This window comes from Crinia signifera, chromosome 5 (genome assembly GCF_055691185.1).
Source record: "Crinia signifera chromosome 5, ASM5569118v1, whole genome shotgun sequence".
NCBI classification, from domain to species: domain Eukaryota; kingdom Metazoa; phylum Chordata; class Amphibia; order Anura; family Myobatrachidae; genus Crinia; species Crinia signifera.
The window spans coordinates 220,333,244-220,354,726 of NC_139221.1; the positions used below are offsets into that span (position 1 = coordinate 220,333,244).

Consider the following 21,483-nt stretch of genomic DNA (forward strand, 5'->3'; position numbering starts at 1 on the left):
TATTTCATCTCAGTGCCCCTTTCAGACTGCACTTTTTACCCGTTATTTTGCCATTTTTTTACAGTTTTAAATGGTAATTTGTGCAGTCTGAAAGGTGCAGAGTGAATTTACCGGTTCTATTGAACTGGTATTTCTAAACGGTAATAAAGCAGGGTCCTACCTGTTTCAGACCCGTTTTTTTTCATCCACTGTTTTCTATGGGTTAAAAAGGGTTCAGTGTTGTGAAGGAACAAAAACTGCATTGAAATACCGTTTAAGGACAAAAACTGCACTGAAATACTGTTTAAGGACAAAAACTGCACTGAAATACCGTTTAAAGACATGTGGCGTGAAAAGGGTTTTAGCTGGCAGACCCATTTTTAGAAACGTTTTAAAATACCTGGTCAAAGCCAGTTTTGCGTTCTGAAAGCAGCATGACTGTAGTTTAACTTAATATGTCAATCATGGCACAAAAAAACCCATAACTTTATGATGGAAATAATGTAACATGAATATCTCATTCCCCATTTGTCTATCACTTAAACATCTCAGCTTGCATATTATGTCACAGCCTTTGTTGTTGTGCTTTGAGAACACTAACAAAAGGTAAGCTAATACATGCTGCTTTCCCTTCAACAAAAGTAATGCTAAAATGTTCCCACTGTTCACACAGATGTAAGGGTTACACAAATATAGGGAATAAAGATCATCCTGCATTTCTCTAATCATATAAATGAAAAGCGAAGAGGAGGAGGAGGAGGGTGCAGCAGAGGGAGGGAGACTTGGAGGCAGTGTGGAGCGATCCCAGTTACTAGCATCCTTTTCCACGCCTGTGTGACTTTCAGTCTTTGTGCAAGCACTGTCTCTCTTCAGTTAACCATGCAGCCTCCTCTATAACACTCAATGCAATGAGGGTGCTTCGCCCCTACCCTTCATGCAGGCTGCTCCGGGGGCTTGTGGCTTTGCTGGCTATCTGTATCCAGCCTCCAACACAAGGATGGACTCAACAGGGTCACACGGAAGAGGATGTCTTTTTGTTCCCTATTAATACTTCCACTAAATCTTTGGCCAACCTGGAGTTTGATTTGCAAACTGTTAAGAGGACCTCTCTTGAGGAGAGTGTAGATGGACTTGCGGAAAGCCCTGCAGGGAACACTGAGACTCTGCCGTCTTCCTCCCCTCCTTTGTCATCTTCTACCAACACTAGGGATAGCAGCAGAGATACTTTGATTCTGTCTCCTCGTCCACATCAAGAGTTGCATGCCTCCCAACCTCAGCAACAAGGATCGACTCACTGCAATATCAGTGTGCAGAGGCTAATGCTCACCTCGCTACTAGTTCGCTGGGGACGGCAGTTGGGCTTCCAGTGTGACCTGTTGCTCTTTTCTACAAATAACCATGGCAGAGCCTTCTTCTCAGCTGCCTACAACCGTGTTGTGTCTCCAGTTGTCATTGAGCATTTGGGGGTTTCTGGGGCCCAGCAGGAATTTCGCCTCTGTATTGGGTGTGGATGGTCAAGGACCAGAAGGAGTGGCCACCTCAGACACCAACATACATCTTCTGCTGCATCTTCCACTTTTTCTTTTATTTCCTCCTCCTCAACAGACCCTCATAACCCATTACAAGGAGAATCGCTGAATTTCTGCTGCTTGGATTTCAGCCTAGAGGAGCTGAGAGGGGAACAGGGCTGGCGAATGAATCGGAAGCCCATTGAATCCACTTTGGTGGCTTGTTTCATGACTCTGGTTATCATTGTCTGGAGTGTTGCTGCCCTCATCTGGCCAGTGCCTATAATTGCAGGATTCTTGCCTAATGGTATGGAACAGAGAAGGACAAGTAGCAAATAGCATTTCCATAATTCCATAACATATTAAAGCTAATACAGTAGTGGTATTGTGCACTGTGTGTAAAAACTGCCCCCTTCTTGGTCAGTTTTATTTTATCTGGAAAAATTATTAACTATTCATTTTCTTTATCAGAAAAAATTATTAACTATTCATTTTCTTTATGAAAACTAATACATACCAAGAAATGTATATATTTTGTTTATATGTGGGTTTATAAACTTTTATATAATAGTCATATGAATGTAAAGTTCTAAAATACACATCTGTCCCAAGCTAAATGTTTATTTAACAAATGCTACTAGTTAGTATTACTTATCCTATATAATAAAAGGCCAATACTGCTCCTCACCTCTATGGGGAGAATTCAAGTGTTGTGCATGCCCGACATATCAATTCAAGTTTTGCTCCATTCGGGGGCGCATAACCTGCACTAACATTATTGTTATGTTGTTCCATCATTTTGTTTGGCTGGTACCTAGCATATTATAAACTTGTTACCTACCCAGGGCAATCTTTGGTATACAGAAATGTTTTTTTTTTTTGTTAACAGGAGATGGGTTCATATTCACCACTCTGCCCAATCAGACGAGCAATGTTAGTAAACCAAATATCAACTCTATTTTAACATAGTAAGCTACACATACTACAGTACAAGTTATATTTTTCTCTTTTAACCCATATCATGGCACAGGAACCTTTACATATATATACTTTTGAATGTATAAAATCATTTACATTTAAATAAGCATTGATGCCAGAGAAACGACCGTCTGTCGGTAAGTTGTACCCTACCCATATGCATATACTGCAGCTAGATATTGTTTATATAAGTCATGACTATATTCCTAAGAGGCCAAAGTGCTTTGGTCAGCAGTACAGATAATAAATATGCTCTATGGACCGGTGTTCTGCCATACTAAGCAAATATTACCTGTTGCCGACACATGGTAGGTAACAATATTCAGGAGAATACAGCCTATAAATCACTAGAGGCTAGGTCAGTGGTCAGGGAACTCGGTCCTCATTACCCCACACAGTGCATGTTTTGCTGATAATCCAGCAGGTGCACAGGTGTACTAATTACTCACAGACACATTTTATAAGGTCCGCAGGTGGAGTTAATTATTTCACTTGTGATTCTGTGAGGAGACCTGCAAAACATGCACTGTGTGGGGTAATGAGGACCGCGTTCCCTGACCACTGGGCTAGGTAGTTGGCTGGTACCGTATAATGCATTTAAATGAAAATAATTTTCATACATAGACATTGAATATTTTATTTATACAATTTAGATCAATACAAGTTACATAGGAAAACAGGGTAAAATAGAGGTCATGCATGATCTCCCTGCACCTACGTGATTTACATCAAGTTATTAGCCATGTGAGAATTAGCATCAGCAAGAAATCAGACTTTAGAAGGTTAAATGTCTTCTCTGTTACCAAACTGCCTTTACACTTGGAAATCCGTGAACTATATCACATCTTGTGTTTTATTTTTAAACTGCAGTAAGGTTTCACAGGATGGTGTACAAGAGGAGTTTCATGAAGATGCAGCTGCTGGTATTTTCCATATAATGTGTGAGCCGGGGATTCTTGCATTTTTCATGTATAGGAAGAAAGAAGTATACTGTGAAAATGGACAAAATGTTGCAGAAAATGAACTTCGTGTAATAAGCAAAAAAAAAACATTTCACGATTCATTTTGACATTTCTGCTGAACTGCTATACCTCCAGACAATCTGAGGAACCACACTTTGTTGTTTCAAAGGTTAGAATTCCTAGAACAGCCTGAAAATCAATTGATAGAACAGCATAAAAATCACTGTGCATAAATAAAGCCTTCGTATCTGTAAACTGCCCGGCAATAGCAGTTACAGATGTGGTAATACGAGGGTGCACAAGGCGAGAGACATTTTTCCAAAATTGCTACTGTTTGTGTTATATCTAATCAATTACACTATCTGCCCCAATATTCTCGGGGGGGGGGGGGGGGTCTGGTCCCATGTAAAATCTACTGGGTTTTTTTTTTTTGTAAAAAATGTAGGAAATTATTATTTGAATAAATATTTTTTTGTAATAAATTGAGGTCTGCAAACTTTTTATTTGCATTTAACAGAGATGATGAAAATATGCCAGTCAAAACTGGGTTACGAGGGGCATCCCCTGTGAGTGAGGGAGCTCGTACCACACACAGGCAAACACACACACACACACACATACACATTTTGGGGTAATTCAGACCTGCTGGCTAGACTGCCGACCGAATCCCTGTGCTACCATGTGAGCAGATGTGTACGCTTCTGTCCGCACACAGGATAAATCATTGGCTGGTTACTCACCAGCCAATGAATTGTCCTTTGTTCGTAAAGAAAAGTAAGGCTATATGTACTTTTCTGATGAATGCTTCCCGACAAATCCAGAGCAGGCGCTGGTGTCATCTTCCCACCCCAAACAGGCAGGGGCACGCCTGTGCTAGAGGTGTCCGTCCAGTGTTTCTGTTGGCGTGCCCACCGTTTTTGTGGGATTCAATGAGTTCTAAAAAAAATAAAAAATGAGGTACAATAATATTGATGGTACGTTTAATGTTAATAGCATCAGTGTTTTACCCCCTGCACCAAGATTTGTAGTAATTTTATTTCTAAATCACATGAGCCTACAGCATCAGCTGAGTTATGACAGAAATTACATGTACTGTACCGGAGATCAGTGGTGTCATTAGTTGGGTCTGGCCTACACCTTCATGAAGGTCACCCTCAAAAGGTGGTACACAAAAGTGCCATCTCTTCTCCAGTGACAGGAGCTGGGTGCTGCAGTGTGATACTCTCCTGCAGAACTCAGCTCCACTCACAGATAAAGAGCTGGCACTGCAGATGGCCTTGTCTCCAGGGATGCTGGACACGCCCCCAGAGAAAACTGGGTCCTTGAGATGCACCGGTACCATGAGGCCACACCACCTTTTCGGGTGGCCACGTCTCTTGCTTCGGTATGTGTGTGTTGCCACCACAACCTGAATCAATCAGTGTGTCTATAGCACAGGAAAGAGCCGATTTACATCTGTTTTTTATTTTGGCACATTATTTATTAAGAATAAGATACAATACATAACCTAGTAAGAGTATGTAAATTTGCTGGGGAAAATGCAGGATTTCCAAATGCAGAAATCTATTTAAAAAGTATTGTGGTGGCACATTTATCTGTTCTGCAATGGTACGATCAGCACACGAATAGCAGATTAATATAGTATCAGTAATGATTGCTTGTTTTGAAAAAATGTAGGTGGAAAATAGGTGCAGGCAGAGCTCTTTACTTAAACTATAAGGTTTAGGTAATATACAGTGCATTTACCCCTCTGTGTTTCTCCTCATAGTAAGTCACTCTCCAAGTCTCCATTCCTTTCCTGTCTCTTGTTACTTTGTTCCTGTCACTCTTCTCTATCTTCCTTTTGTACAGTGAGGCAGCTGCCACTTGCCATGGCTGTCCCATTAGAGAAAAGGCACAGAGCATATTCTGATTTATATGGAACTACACAGCTGCAGGGAAGTTGGTCTGCAATTACTGCATAAACGCAAATGCAGCAGGCGTCATCTGTAGGAGATAGATGCCTCCTATATGCATCTGAGAGATCCGAGTGCTGCATCAGCTCACCATCACAACCGATGGTAGCAGACTGTGGGAAGTCAGCATAAACTGTAGGCCATAGTATGCAAACAGCTAAATCCTGGAAGTCTAGGACCCTGGGCTTGACATGCCTACAAAACGAGGATGATACCAGCCCATTTTGAGAAGTGCCACCATACAAATGCCACAGCATGTGAATAACGCAAAACACATTTTGATCAAGTGCAGAGCGGGTCTTGTGCACATGCAGACCTACAAACTTTATGTTTTTACATAAATGATTGGGTTTACCTACAAATCTGAATCAAGTCTCATTATACAGCCTGCAGCACAATCAGTGCTTGTAGATGCACAATGGCTGGAACTGCTAGGTAGTGAGGAAATACTATTCACCTCAATGCAGCCTGCTGTCTACAAGTGACTCACACTGATCCTTCCCTTCCAGACCACAGGGGATCATGCAACTGAGGTACGGTATAATGGTTCAGGGAATGCCATTCCCTGAACTGAAGAGTGGGCAACCAAAAACCGCCCGAATTGTGCATTAGAATTGTCCTACAAATTTTAAACATCCTTTCAAGCTGCAAATTGCCCCTTGGATAAAAATCTAATTTATTGCTTGATGCTACTGTATGCAAGTCATTGAAAATATCTGAGTAACAGGGTCGACTCAATGCAATATTATTTATTACAAACAGAGGAATACATCATTCACAATGTTCACTGCAGTGACTCAGTTCACTAGGAACCTTCTATGTTGTTGGCAACATATATTCATTCTTATCGTCATTTGGGGATTTGGATCTGACAGTGTCAAAACAAAGAGTCAAATTAGCTCTCTGGTCTTCAGTGGGATCTGCTGAAAGATGATAAGGTCTTCACTGCTGGAAGCCTGCAGTTTGTGGCCCACTAGCACCTCCCCCCCCCCCTCCCCTCCCTGTTCCTCCTTCTCCCAATGTGACTAGCTGAAACATATTGGGCCTTTGTATAATATTATACAAAACTGGAATGCAGGAATGGTCAGGTGTAGCAAGAGGTCAAGAGTTTTAACTGCAGCACAATCTGTATACAGGAAAATTTCGACATCATTTCGACATATATTGGTGACTAGAGGATAGTGCGAGCCATTGGAGGGATCAAAGCACCGAAAGGGGCCTGGCAGGCACAGTGTCTGGTCGGGAGGAGGCAAAGAAAAGTTGGCTGTAAATAGCAGAGACCAATCTGGTTAGTAGGCCAACAACAGACACTCACTAATAGCTTGCAAACATTTTAAATGAAAAGGATATGGGGCCTTATTTAGACCTGATCACTCATCTGAAAAGTTGCAGATGACTGCGAGTAGTTAGCTGCCGCCCAGACAGAAAGAAAACCCGCCCTGTGTAAATCTGTGAGAATTGTGAAAATGTTGCAATCTGGTATCCTGTTGCACATACATATGCAAATAACTCACCATCTAATGATTTTCCCAGTCTGTGCAAATATGAATAAGTCTGACCATTACACAACTCGACAGAGACAGGCTGATCGACGCTGCTGAGAAGGTCATAAACCTTCTCTGGGCACACCTGAGTTTTTTGACACTCCCAGAAAATGTCTGCTTTCCACCCCCAAACATGACTTTCTGTCTGTCAAATTGCAAGGGGATTGCAATTAGATATTTTAACTATTTCTGTTGCTATTTGGGCTTGCACATGTGCCAGTGGCGTAACTAGAAATTTTGCGCCCCCCCCCCTGTCAAAAAAGTTCCCCCCCCCTCACACACACACAGTAAGAGGCACCTTCAGTGTCGGGTCGCCTCACCCACCCCTGTACAGGCAGCGCTGCTGGTTCACCTCTCCGCAGAGACTTCAACTCTGTGCTGTACAGGCGGCACCAGCAGGTCACCTTCTCTCCCCTGTACAGAAGCCGGTATACTTTCTGGGTCTGGTCCCATGTAAAATCTACTGGGTTTTTTTTCTGTAAAAAATGTAGGAAATTATTATTTGAATAAATATTTTTTTGTAATAAATTGAGGTCTGCAAACTTTTTATTTGCATTTAACAGAGATGATGAAAATATGCCAGTCAAAACTGGGTTACGAGGGGCATCCCCTGTGAGTGAGGGAGCTCGTACCACACACAGGCAAACACACACACACACACACACACATACACATTTTGGGGTAATTCAGACCTGCTGGCTAGACTGCCGACCGAATCCCTGTGCTTCCATGTGAGCAGATGTGTACGCTTCTGTCCGCACACAGGATAAATCATTGGCTGGTTACTCACCAGCCAATGAATTGTCCTTTGTTCGTAAAGAAAAGTAAGGCTATATGTACTTTTCTGATGAATGCTTCCCGACGAATCCAGAGCAGGCGCTGGTGTCATCTTCCCACCCCAAACAGGCAGGGGCACGCCTGTGCCAGAGGTGTCCGTCCAGTGTTTCTGTTGGCGTGCCCACCGTTTTTGTGGGATTCAATGAGTTCTAAAAAAAATAAAAAATGAGGTACAATAATATTGATGGTAAGTTTAATGTTAATAGCATCAGTGTTTTACCCCCTGCACCAAGATTTGTAGTAATTTTTTTTCTAAATCACATGAGCCTACAGCATCAGCTGAGTTATGACAGAAATTACATGTACTGTACCGGAGATCAGTGGTGTCATTAGTTGGGTCTGGCCTACACCTTCATGAAGGTCACCCTCAAAAGGTGGTACACAAAAGTGCCATCTCTTCTCCAGTGACAGGAGCTGGGTGCTGCAGTGTGATACTCTCCTGCAGAACTCAGCTCCACTCACAGATAAAGAGCTGGCACTGCAGATGGCCTTGTCTCCAGGGATGTTGGACACGCCCCCAGAGAAAACTGGGTCCTTGAGATGCACCGGTACCATGAGGCCACACCACCTTTTCGGGTGGCCACGTCTCTTGCTTCGGTATGTGTGTGTTGCCACCACAACCTGAATCAATCAGTGTGTCTATAGCACAGGAAAGAGCCGATTTACATCTGTTTTTTATTTTGGCACATTATTTATTAAGAATAAGATACAATACATAACCTAGTAAGAGTATGTAAATTTGCTGGGGAAAATGCAGGATTTCCAAATGCAGAAATCTATTTAAAAAGTATTGTGGTGGCACATTTATCTGTTCTGCAATGGCACGATCAGCACACGAATAGCAGATTAATATAGTATCAGTAATGATTGCTTGTTTTGAAAAAATGTAGGTGGAAAATAGGTGCAGGCAGAGCTCTTTACTTAAACTATAAGGTTTAGGTAATATACAGTGCATTTACCCCTCTGTGTTTCTCCTCATAGTAAGTCACTCTCCAAGTCTCCATTCCTTTCCTGTCTCTTGTTACTTTGTTCCTGTCACTCTTCTCTATCTTCCTTTTGTACAGTGAGGCAGCTGCCACTTGCCATGGCTGTCCCATTAGAGAAAAGGCACAGAGCATATTCTGATTTATATGGAACTACACAGCTGCAGGGAAGTTGGTCTGCAATTACTGCATAAACGCAAATGCAGCAGGCGTCATCTGTAGGAGATAGATGCCTCCTATATGCATCTGAGAGATCCGAGTGCTGCATCAGCTCACCATCACAACCGATGGTAGCAGACTGTGGGAAGTCAGCATAAACTGTAGGTATGTAGGAGCTTTTGGTGATCAGTTGCACAGGAAGGGAGATGGATATCAGAATAGTTTTTTAATTTATTCAATTGGCCCCCTCTGGTCAAGTTTATTCAGTTTCTATTAGATCCAGGGGTGTGCTCCCACCGACAATTTATTTAATGAGATTTTTACAGAAAAGAGAATGGATTGTCATATGGTGGTGCACCATTTATAGAAAAGAGTCATAAAATTTACCTTTTATTATTTTTATTTTAAAAGTGAAGAACACGAAATATGACAAACAACAAATAACATTAACACAAGTGAAAACAGTGTGCTATTAAAAGGCACGTGCGAGTTCCTGGAGCAAATTCCCTCTATTCAATATTATCAATTACACTACTAGCTTTCTCCTTCTTGACCTTTGAACAATTGTTTGAGAAGAGAAGTGTGTCAATCTTAAATAGGTTTGTGTTCTATATACAAATGTAACAGCCTATATGTTAGCTACTTTGATGCGGTGTTTGGTACTCAATTGGTTGAGATTGAATTAATTAGCTCAATTAATTACCAGTTTATCTGGCGTGGTGCTGTTTGTATTATTTGTATATTGATAATACAATTGAGCTGTGTGTTATCACAGAAATGCAGTAATATCACTAATCGGTTACCCCTTTCCGTCTGAGGTCACTATTAAATCAGTGCTTATAGAGCGGGTTTTTAGGGTGATGCAGCACCTCTATTATATGTATGGGTTACTGCTAGTGAATCAATTCAATGCCCGGATAAACATTGCTACCTGGGCTAGGGTTATTAATTAGGCTGATGGTGTGGAGTTTTTTCCTTACGCCGTTTATTGAGAATATAGCTTATAGTTGCGGTCGCAGGGAGACTCTTTAACCAGTACAGCTTAAACCTGCCCTATATGGACGGTATGCAATGATTCCCCCAAAAGGAGAGGCTGGTGGTAACGGTAACAATAGTATCACAGGTACTAGGTAGAACCCCGTGCTGTCGACCTGATACTATGGTCGCGTACAGCTAGCAGGGAGCCGTCCGTTCTCCGTATAACAGGTAGCTATCGGCGCGCACTCCCTGTCCTAGGGACAAGTGCCGCAAACAGGATTTCAGTTGCCGTATGTCTTTAAGTCCAACCCTGTGCCACTGTCAGCTCGTACTGCTGCTGGTGTGGTCTTAGGGTGACTAGTGACAAGAGGCTGCTATTACATTAGAGTCCTGAAAAGGACTAATAAATACATTTCATAGAACACAAAAAAGGGGGGTAGGGAATTGCTGGAGGAACGTGCGCACGGCTGGGTCGGCCGGCGTACGCTTCGTGGGTCTTCCTCAGGGCCTGTATGTATGTAAACTGTAGGCCATAGTATGCAAACAGCTAAATCCTGGAAGTCTAGGACCCTGGGCTTGACATGCCTACAAAACGAGGATGATACCAGCCCATTTTGAGAAGTGCCACCATACAAATGCCACAGCATGTGAATAACGCAAAACACATTTTGATCAAGTGCAGAGCGGGTCTTGTGCACATGCAGACCTACAAACTTTATGTTTTTACATAAATGATTGGGTTTACCTACAAATCTGAATCAAGTCTCATTATACAGCCTGCAGCACAATCAGTGCTTGTAGATGCACAATGGCTGGAACTGCTAGGTAGTGAGGAAATACTATTCACCTCAATGCAGCCTGCTGTCTACAAGTGACTCACACTGATCCTTCCCTTCCAGACCACAGGGGATCATGCAACTGAGGTACGGTATAATGGTTCAGGGAATGCCATTCCCTGAACTGAAGAGTGGGCAACCAAAAACCGCCCGAATTGTGCATTAGAATTGTCCTACAAATTTTAAACATCCTTTCAAGCTGCAAATTGCCCCTTGGATATAAATCTAATTTATTGCTTGATGCTACTGTATGCAAGTCATTGAAAATATCTGAGTAACAGGGTTGACTCAATGCAATATTATTTATTACAAACAGAGGAATACATCATTCACAATGTTCACTGCAGTGACTCAGTTCACTAGGAACCTTCTATGTTGTTGGCAACATATATTCATTCTTACCGTCATTTGGGGATTTGGATCTGACAGTGTCAAAACAAAGAGTCAAATTAGCTCTCTGGTCTTCAGTGGGATCTGCTGAAAGATGATAAGGTCTTCACTGCTGGAAGCCTGCAGTTTGTGGCCCACTAGCACCTCCCCCCCCCCTCCCCTCCCTGTTCCTCCTTCTCCCAATGTGACTAGCTGAAACATATTGGGCCTTTGTATAATATTATACAAAACTGGAATGCAGGAATGGTCAGGTGTAGCAAGAGGTCAAGAGTTTTAACTGCAGCACAATCTGTATACAGGAAAATTTCGACATCATTTCGACATATATTGGCGACTAGAGGATAGTGCGAGCCATTGGAGGGATCAAAGCACCGAAAGGGGCCTGGCAGGCACAGTGTCTGGTGGGGAGGAGGCAAAGAAAAGTTGGCTGTAAATAGCAGAGACCAATCTGGTTAGTAGGCCAACAACAGACACTCACTAATAGCTTGCAAACATTTTAAATGAAAAGGATATGGGGCCTTATTCAGACCTGATCACTCATCTGAAAAGTTGCAGATGACTGCGAGTAGTTAGCTGCCGCCCAGACAGAAAGAAAACCCGCCCTGTGTAAATCTGTGAGAATTGTGAAAATGTTGCAATCTGGTATCCTGTTGCACATACATATGCAAATAACTCACCATCTAATGATTTTCCCAGTCTGTGCAAATATGAATAAGTCTGACCATTACACAACTCGACAGAGACAGGCTGATCGACGCTGCTGAGGAGGTCATAAACCTTCTCTGGGCACACCTGAGTTTTTTGACACTCCCAGAAAATGTCTGCTTTCCACCCCCAAACATGACTTTCTGTCTGTCAAATTGCAAGGGGATTGCAATTAGATATTTTAACTATTTCTGTTGCTATTTGGGCTTGCGCCAGTGGCGTAACTAGAAATTTTGCGCCCCCCCCCCCTGTCAAAAAAGTTTCCCCCCCCCTCACACACACACAGTAAGAGACACCTTCAGTGTCGGGTCGCCTCACCCACCCCTGTACAGGCAGCGCTGCTGGTTCACCTCTCCGCAGAGACTTCAACTCTGTGCTGTACAGGCGGCACCAGCGGGTCACCTTCTCTCCCCTGTACAGAAGCCGGTATACTTTCTGGGTGTGTTTTAACCCCTTCCCGCCGCAGCCTGTTTTTGCCTTCCTGACAGAGCCCTTTTTTTCAAATCTGACATGTAAGTGGGGATAACTTTTTTTTGCTTTTACTTATCCCAGTGATTTTGAGATTGTTTTCTCGTGACACATTGTACTTCAAGTTAGTGGTAAATTTGGGTCGATACAGTCTGTGTTTTTTTGTGAAAAATACCAAAATGTCGTAAAAAAATGGAAAATTTAGCAATTTTCAAAATGTTAAATTTTCTGCTTGTGAGACAAATAATCATACCACTCAAAATAGTTAATAACTAACATAGACCATATGTCTACTTTATGTTTCCATCATTATTACAACCTCCTTTTAATTTTTTTGGACACTAGGAGGCTTAAAATATGAATAGCAAATTCTCAAATTTTCAAGAAAATTTCAAACACTGATTTTTTTAGGGACCAGTTCAGTTCTGATGTGACTTTGAGGGACTTGTATGTGAGACACCCCCATAAATGATGCCATTTCAAAAACTGCACCCCTCACAGTATTCAAAACAGCATTTTGGAAGTTTGTTAACCCTTTAGGTGTTTCACAGGAATTAAAACAAAGTGTAGGTGAAATTTCAAAATTTCAATTTTTTTGCAGATTTTCAATTTTAATACATTTTTCTAAGGAACACAGTAGATTTTACTAGAGAAATGTGACTAAAAATTGATTCCCCCAATTCTTTTGTTTTCATAAATATCCTAAATGTGGCCCTAGTGTGCACGTTGACCAAACCACAGGCTTCATAATAGAAGGAGCACCTACTTGATTTTGGAGCCTCCTTTTTATGAGAATATTTTTTAGGCACCATGTAGGTTTCTAGGCACCATAAGATGCTAAAAGTTAGAAACCCCCCCACAAGTGACCCCATTTTGCAAACTACACCCCTCAGGGAATTCATCTAGGGCTATAGTGTACATTTCAAACCCCCAGGGGTTTCACCAATTGTTGTACAACTGGGCTGTGAAAATTAAAAATTACATTTTTTACACAAAAATGCAGTTCTGGCTCAAAATTTTTCATTTTCACAAGGAATGAAGGAGACAAAGCACCCCAAAATCTGTACCCCAATTTCTCCCGAGTACGGCAATGCCTCACATGTGACCAAAAAATACCATTTGGGTGCACGGCAGGACTCAGAAGGGAAGGAGTGATATTTGGATTTTGCAGCACAGATTCTGGTGGAATGTTGGTGGGTGCTATGTCGCATTAGCAAGACCCCCGAAGCACCAATACAGTGGAACCCCCCCCACAAGTGACCCCATTTTGCAAACTACACCCCTCAGGGAATTCATCTAGGGCTATAGTGTACATTTCAAACCCCCAGGGGTTTCACCAATTGTGGTACAACTGGGCAGTGAAAATGAAAAATTAAATTTTTTACACAAAAATGCAGTTCTGGCTCAAAAATTTTCATTTTCACAAGGAATGAAGGAGACATAGCACCCCAAAATCTGTGCCCCAATTTCTCCCGAGTACGGCAATGCCTCACATGTGACCAAAAAATACCATTTGGGTGCATGGCAGGACTCAGAAGGGAAGGAGTGATATTTGGATTTTGCAGCACAGATTCTGGTGGAATGTTGGTGGGTGCTATGTCGCATTAGCAAGACCCCCGAAGCACCAATACAGTGAAACCCCCCCACAAGTGACCCCATTTTGCAAACTACACCCCTCAGGGAATTCATCTAGGGGTATAGTGTACATTTCAAACCCCCAGGGGTTTCACCAATTGTGGTACAACTGGGCAGTGAAAATGAAAAATTAAATTTTTTACACAAAAATGCAGTTCTGGCTCAAAAATATTCATTTTCACAAGGAATGAAGGAGACAAAGCACCCCAAAATCTGTGCCCCAATTTCTCCCGAGTACGGCAATGCCTCACATGTGACCAAAAAATACCATTTGGGTGCATGGCAGGACTAAGAAGGGAAGGAGTGATATTTGGATTTTGCAGCACAGATTCTGGTGGAATGTTGGTGGGTGCTATGTCGCATTAGCAAGACCCCCAAAGCACCAATACAGTGGAACCCCCCCACAAGTGACCCCATTTTGCAAACTACACCCCTCAGGGAATTCATCTAGGGCTATAGTGTAAATTTCAAACCCCCAGGGGTTTCAGCAATTGTGGTACAACTGGGCAGTGAAAATGAAAAATTAAATTTTTTACACAAAAATGCAGTTCTGGCTCAAAAATTTTCATTTTCACAAGGAATGAAGGAGACAAAGCACCCCAAAATCTGTGCCCCAATTTCTCCCGAGTATGGCAATGCCTCATATGTGACCAAAAAATACCAGTTGGGTGCATGGCAGGACTCAGAAGGGAAGGAGTGATTTTTGGATTTTGCAGCTCAGATTCTGGTGGAATGAATGGTGGGTGCTATGTGGCATTAGCAAGACCCCCGAAGCACGGTGAAATGATGAACCTAATAATCCATAGATGTGTGGTATATTTTAAAACACTCCTTTATACATAGGCCGGGTTTGTCGGGGCAAGTTTCACAGTGGAAAATAGTATCCTTTCTTATTCCCTTTTTATAGCAAACTGTGCACCTTTTTTGTGTCCTGCCCTTTTTTGCAGTGGAGGGGATTTCGTTAGGAAAATGCTGCCCTGGTACAATACGGGGGCCAGTACTAGAAGTACTGGGGCCCTCTGCCTGCTGGTTCCCAAATATTAGGCCCTTTATGACTTCCTCTTGAAAGTGCATAAATGTCCCCCTCTGGCTGGTAGAACGGAATAGCATGTAAGCGTTATACAGTGCCATCTGGATGATATACACGGCCAGCTTCTTGTACCAGATTTTTGTTTTCCGCAGGGCACTGTACGGCTTCAGTACCTGATCTGAAAGATCAACTCCGCCCATGTACTTATTGTAATCTAGGATACAATTAGGTTTTGAGGTGTGGGTACTGGTACCTCGTACAGGGACGGAGGTGGTACTGTCTCTATGAATTGTTGTCAGTATAAGGACATCCCTCTTGTCCTTATATTTGACCAACAACATATTTTCGGTGCATATTCCCCTGCTTTCACCCCTTCTCAGCACTTGGGCAATGTGCGTTTTTGGGAGGCCTCTTTGGTTCTTGCGCACAGTACCGCAAGCTGCTGTACCTCTTGAACCAAGGGCCTTAAACAGGGGGATGCTAGTGTAAAAGTTATCCACATAGAGGTGATAACCTTTATCCAGGAAGGGGTGCACTAAATCCCAGACAATTTTTCCACTAACACCTACGAGGGAGGGGGGGCATTCTGGCGGTTCAATTCTTGAATCCTTCCCTTCATATACCCTAAACCTGTGGGTGTACCCTGAGGTGCTTTCACACAGTTTATACATTTTTATGCCATACCTTGCCCTCTTACTGGGAAGGTACTGGCGGAATTTAACCCTTCCTTTAAAATGTATAAGGGACTCGTCGATACAAATAAATTTTTCAGGGATGTACAACTCTGCAAATTTGGCACTGAAATGATCAATGACCGGCCTGACTTTGAATAGCCGGTCAAAGGTGGGATCATCTCTGGGTGGGCACTGTGCATTATCGGTGTAATGTAAAAATTTAAGGATTGTCTCAAAACGAGTCCGAGTCATGGCCATACGGTAAAGTGGGGTGCTGTACAGAACATCTGTACTCCAATATTGCCTAATTTCTGGCTTTTTTACTATGCCCATATGTAACACCAGACCCCAAAACGTCATCATCTCTACTGCATCTACAGGGGTCCACCTAGCAAATGATGACGTGGGGTTTTGAGCAATAAACTGCTCGGCATATAAATTACTTTGGTCCACCATTAAATTTATAAAATCATCAGAGAAAAATAATTTGAAAAAGTCAATTTCTCTGAGACCTGTTGAATCAAATTGGATTCCTGGGATGGCCAAAAACTCAGGAACCTGGGGCTCTAAATTGTCTGGTGGTGGGGTCCATACGGGATCAATCATTTGGGGGGGGGGTCTCAGCTGCTCTACGGGGGCGTCTTTGAGGGGGTCCCTCATCACTAGAGGAGGAAGATGAGGTTAAGACGAATCCTTCAAATTCCCCGCTTGCATCACTGGCTGTGTCAGAGTCAGAGGCAAGCATGGCATATGCCTCCTCCGCTGAATACATTCTTCTGGATGACTGGGATGACATTTGGGATGACATTTGGGATGCCATTTTTATTTTTGTGTTTCTGTAAGTGTAATGTTTCAACACGTGTATAGTGTAGGGGGGGTACAAACTTTATTTCAACACGGGGGGTATGTAGTGTGTATGTAGTGCAGAAAAAAAAATACTTTATACAGGAATTTGATCCCAATAAAAAAAAAAAAAAATTATATCAACCCTGTGCCGAAAATGCTGTTCAGTGATGTACGTCACTGATCAGCGCTCAGTGGCCACAGGACACCCACAAAAGCAACGTGGGTGTAAAAACAATTTAAAAAAAATAAACCACAGCACTCTCCAAAAAAAAAAACAATTTAAAAAAACTGCAGAAAAAAAATTATATCAACCGTGTGCCAAAAATGCTGTTCAGTGATGTACGTCACTGATCAGCGCTCAGCGGCCACAGGACACCCACAAAAGCAACGTGGGTGTAAAAACAATTTAAAAAAAATAAACCACAGCACTCTCCAAAAAAAAAACAATTTAAAAAAACTGCAGAAAAAAAATTATATCAACCCTGTGCCAAAAATGCTGTTCAGTGATGTATGTCACTGATCAGCGCTCAGCGGCCACAGGACACCCACAAAAGCAACGTGGGTGTAAAAACAAAACCCCACTGCACTCTCCAAAAAAAACAAAACTGCAGATCAGTGATGCAGTGATGCAACACTGATTAGCAGTGAGGGGCAGCAGGCACACAACTGTTGGTGCAACCTGACAGGGTATATATAAAAAAAAAAAACCCTGGACCCCAAAAAAGGTGCTGATCACTTAGTTTATACTGATCAGCACAAAAGGGGGGGCAGCAGGGGGGGCAGCAGTCAGTTGCACAGGCAGCACAACCTTTGGTGCAACTGACAGGTATATATATATATATATATATATATATATAAAAAAACTGCACCCCCAAAAAGTTGCTGATCAGCACAGATATACTGATCAGCACAAAAGGGGGGGCAGCAGACACAAAATATAGCACTCTCTATCACTCTCTGTCACTATCTCTCACTATCTCTCACTATCTCTCACTATCTGTGACTCTATGACACTGCAGCAGCAGCACACAGGAAGTCACAAGATCCAGGAAGCATCCAGCTGCTGGCAGCACGCTACCAGCGGTGATCAGGTAAGTATCAGGCAAGGATCAGGTCAGTATATCACGACAGATTGCACGCAATTCCAGACCGGAATGGCGTCTGCAGCGCAGTCAACGTTAGTTTAAATCACGGACCAATCACAGCCTTGGGGGCAGGTGGGGTGAGGTGTGGTCATCACCGGTGACCCCCTCACGCCCCCTCCCACCCGGCGGTGATTGATCCCTGTGTTACCGAGCGTCTGATTCGCCGGTAACACAGGAAAACGCTGCGACTGGCTGTTCACATTGAACAGCCAATCACAGCGATCGCCGACGGGGGGGAGGCATCGCCGCCCCCCCTGGGCATGCAGGGACATGTCTGCTGTCAGGGACAGCAGACATGTTTAAACTGTTACCGCGTCTATAGACGCGGTGACAGTTTAAAGTTATGACGTATATATACGTCATGTGTCGGGAAGTACATCCCGGCCATGACGTATATATACGTCAAATGTCGGGAAGGGGTTAAATAGCCAAATCATATCAAATATCAAATTTGCCATTAAACAGTGTTAGAGACTGCAGAGAAAGGGAAACAGTAGGAGAGACCACAGATGACAGGGGACATTGTGAGAGAGTGCAGGTGAACAGTGGGAGAGACCACAGGGAACACTGTGAGAGAGTGCAGAGGACAGGGGGACACTGTGAGAGAGTGCAGGGGACAGGGGGACACTGTGAGAGAGTGCAGGGGAACAGTAGGAGAGACCACAGGGAACACTGTGAGAGAGTGCAGGGGACAGGGGGACACTGTGAGAGTGCAGGGGACAGGGGGACACTGTGAGAGAGTGCAGGGGAACAGTGGGAGAGACCGCAGGGAACACTGTGAGAGAGTGCAGGGGACAGGGGGACACTGTGAGAGAGTGCAGGGGACAGGGGGACACTGTGAGAGAGTGCAGGGGAACAGTGGGAGAGACCGCAGGGAACACTGTGAGAGAGTGCAGGGGTCAGGGGGACACTGTGAGAGTGCAGGGGACAGGGGGACACTGTGAGAGAGTGCAGGGGAACAGTGGGAGAGATCGCAAGGGAGATGCTAACAGTGTGCGAGACCGCAGAGAGAGAGGGAGAGAGTGTGTGAGAGACCGCAGGGGACAGAGGGATACTGGAAGAGACAGCAGGAGACAGTGGAATAGACAGCTAAACAGTGGGAGATGACAGGGGAAATTGTGAGAGAGTGCAGGGGAACAGTGGGAGAGACCACGGGGACAGGGGGACACTGAGAGAATGCAGGGGAACAGTTGTAGAGACTGCAGGGGACAGGGGGACACTGTGAGAGAGTGCAGGGGAACAGTGGGAGAGACCGCAGGGAACACTGTGAGAGAGTGCAGGGGACAGGGTGACACTGTGAGAGTGCAGGGGATCGCAAGGGAGATGCTAACAGTGTGAGAGACCGCAGAGAGAGGGAGAGAGTGTGTGAGAGAACACAGGGGACAGAGGGATACTGGAAGAGACAGCAGGAGACAGTGGAAAAGACAGCAGGGGAGAGGTAAACAGTGGGAGAGACCACAGGAGAGAAAAGGACAGTGAGAGAGACTGCAGAGGAGAGGTGGATAGTGGCAGAGACCACGGTGGAGATGGAGAAAGTAGGAGGGATATAATGGGATAGGGGGACACTGTGAGAGACAGCAAGGGACCAGAGGGACAGTGGGAGAGACTGCAGGAGAGAAGGAGACACCACAGGGGTGAGGGAAACCGTGGGAGAGACTGCAGAGGAGTGAAAGACAGCAGGAAATAGGCAAACAGTGTAGGAGACAGCAGGAGATAGACAGTGTGAGAGACAGCAGGAGAAAGGCAGTGTGAGAGACAGCAGGAGAAAGGCAGTGTGAGAGACAGCAGGAGATAGGCAGTGTGAGAGACAGCAGGAGATAGGCAGTGTGAGAGACAGCAGGAGACAGGCAGACAGTGTGAGAGACATCAGGAGACAGGCCGACAGTGTGAGAGACATCAGGAGACAGGCCGACAGTGTGAGAGACAAAGGGGGAGAGGCAGACAGTGTGATGGACAGCAGTGGAGAGGCAGACAGTGATCAGAGAAGGACCTGCCTGTTTCCAAAGTTGTGCTAGGGCTGTGCGTGCAGCTATTAATATATGGCCCAAAACATAACGTTTGTGGTTAGGAATGGAAACGGGGATGACATTAAGTAGAGCCAAGGAGGGGGACGGGGCGAGCTGAAGAGCGAGTACAACATTAAGTAGATCAAAAACATCTGACCAGTATTTGGTCAGTACTTGGTGCGTCCAGAACACATGAAATATGTTTTCCACCTCCCGCATAGGCTCCAACAGAATTTGGAGCATGAGGGCCAGAATGTGTGCAACCTGTCTGGCGTTAAGTAGAGTCTCTGGAGCAATTTTATATGCATTTCGGTATGGTTTAAGCATTTGGACATAGTCTATGATGACAGAAATATTTTGCTCCATTGTGTAGCAGTTACACCAGGCCTAATTCAGTTTCCCATGTCCTCTGAGCATTAGATTAAGTGTGTGTGTGGGGGGGGGGGGGGGGGGGTGTCAAGTCTTATTAGGAGCTCATACGAAAAGGAAATACAGTATCATGTGCAGAATTAGACTGAAACAACCTGGAGATAACAGACAAAAGAAGTGGATTAAGGGTGGACTGCCACCAGTGTGAGATCTGGAGATAATGCATAAATTCGCTATTCGGGAAAAAAATATTTTGTTGGAGACTTGGAAAAGACAGTAGAGTGGGGCCTGTTAATAGGTCTACCAGTATTGCCACTCCACAGGCAGACCATCGTGCTAGACTTAAATTCGGAATAAGAGTTGACAAGGTCTGAAGGGAGATATTAGTGTATGGGAACTAATAAGGCGGCCTTCATGGATGGGAGCATGAGTGTGGGGTTGGGTATCATATATATATTTGGGGAGTAAGGAGGCGTCTTTAACAGGATATCAAGCACAAACTGAGGTCTCAAGGAGAACCCTCGGCGTGGAGCTGAGAATAGAAAGTGTGGCGAGCGCAGCGAGCCACCGAGCCCGAAGCGTGGCGAGCCCCGCGAGAGGACGCCGAATACGAGCCCAAAGCGTGGCGAGTGGACGCGGAATACATGTTAAGTAATCCGTGTCCGCTCGCCACGCTTCGGGAGCATGTTCTGCGTCCCCTCGCTTCGGGCTCGGTGGCTCGCTGCGCTCGCCACACTTTCTATTCTCAACTCCATGCCGACGTGGCTAGCGGGGGTATGAAAAGGTCAGAGGACGCTACCGCCGCCCCTCGCGGGCTCGCTGCGCTTGCCACGCTTCGGGTTGACGTTGATTGTGGGGTGGCGTTAACAATTGGGGGGGCCATTTCACACGTCAGGGTGGGTATTTGGGGTCTGTGAGCCATTTAACATTGTTCCCTATTTGAAATCGGGTCAATTGGGCCATTTAACAATGTTCCCTATGTAAAATCGCGGTAATCGCGTCGGTCACATCGCATGCGATTTTTTTGGCCGCATGCGATGCGACCGACGCGATTTTTTTCCTTGCGATGCCTAAGATCAAAATCGTGGGCGCCGTTCTAGGAAACAAGTAACGTTCCTTGAGCAATTGAAAAGGAATAATCTATTGGGCATTTAGACCCAGGACCTAACAAAATGTCATCTATAAATAAATTCATCTAAATTCTATTACTGAATTCATGCCTCAAGACCAAAAGTCTATTTTAAAGCAGTCATTGATAACTTCAATTATGCAAAATGTCTGATTGGAGGAGACAAGGTGCTTTTCTCAAGTTTTACTTTTACATGTTATAGCGTTCTATCAATATGTACTAAAATAAACAATGTTTACAAATGTGTTTCCTGGTGTATGTAAAGCACAAGCACAGGTAGGAATAAGCAATTATATTAACAGCTACTAATGTATGCACTATACAAATACAGGTTGAGTATCACTAATCCAAATATCCATTATCCAAA

General features: G+C 44.0%; 1 protein-coding gene across 1 annotated transcript; it reads left to right on the top strand.

Annotated features, from left to right (window-relative positions):
- Positions 1-779: 779 nt before the first annotated feature.
- On the top strand, positions 780-3,809 carry TMEM158 (transmembrane protein 158). Its single transcript, XM_083188553.1, has one exon. It carries the CDS (start codon positions 888-890, stop codon positions 1,824-1,826), a length of 939 nt encoding a protein of 312 aa, XP_083044679.1. The 5' UTR covers positions 780-887; the 3' UTR covers positions 1,827-3,809.
- The last annotated feature ends 17,674 nt before the right edge of the window (positions 3,810-21,483 follow it).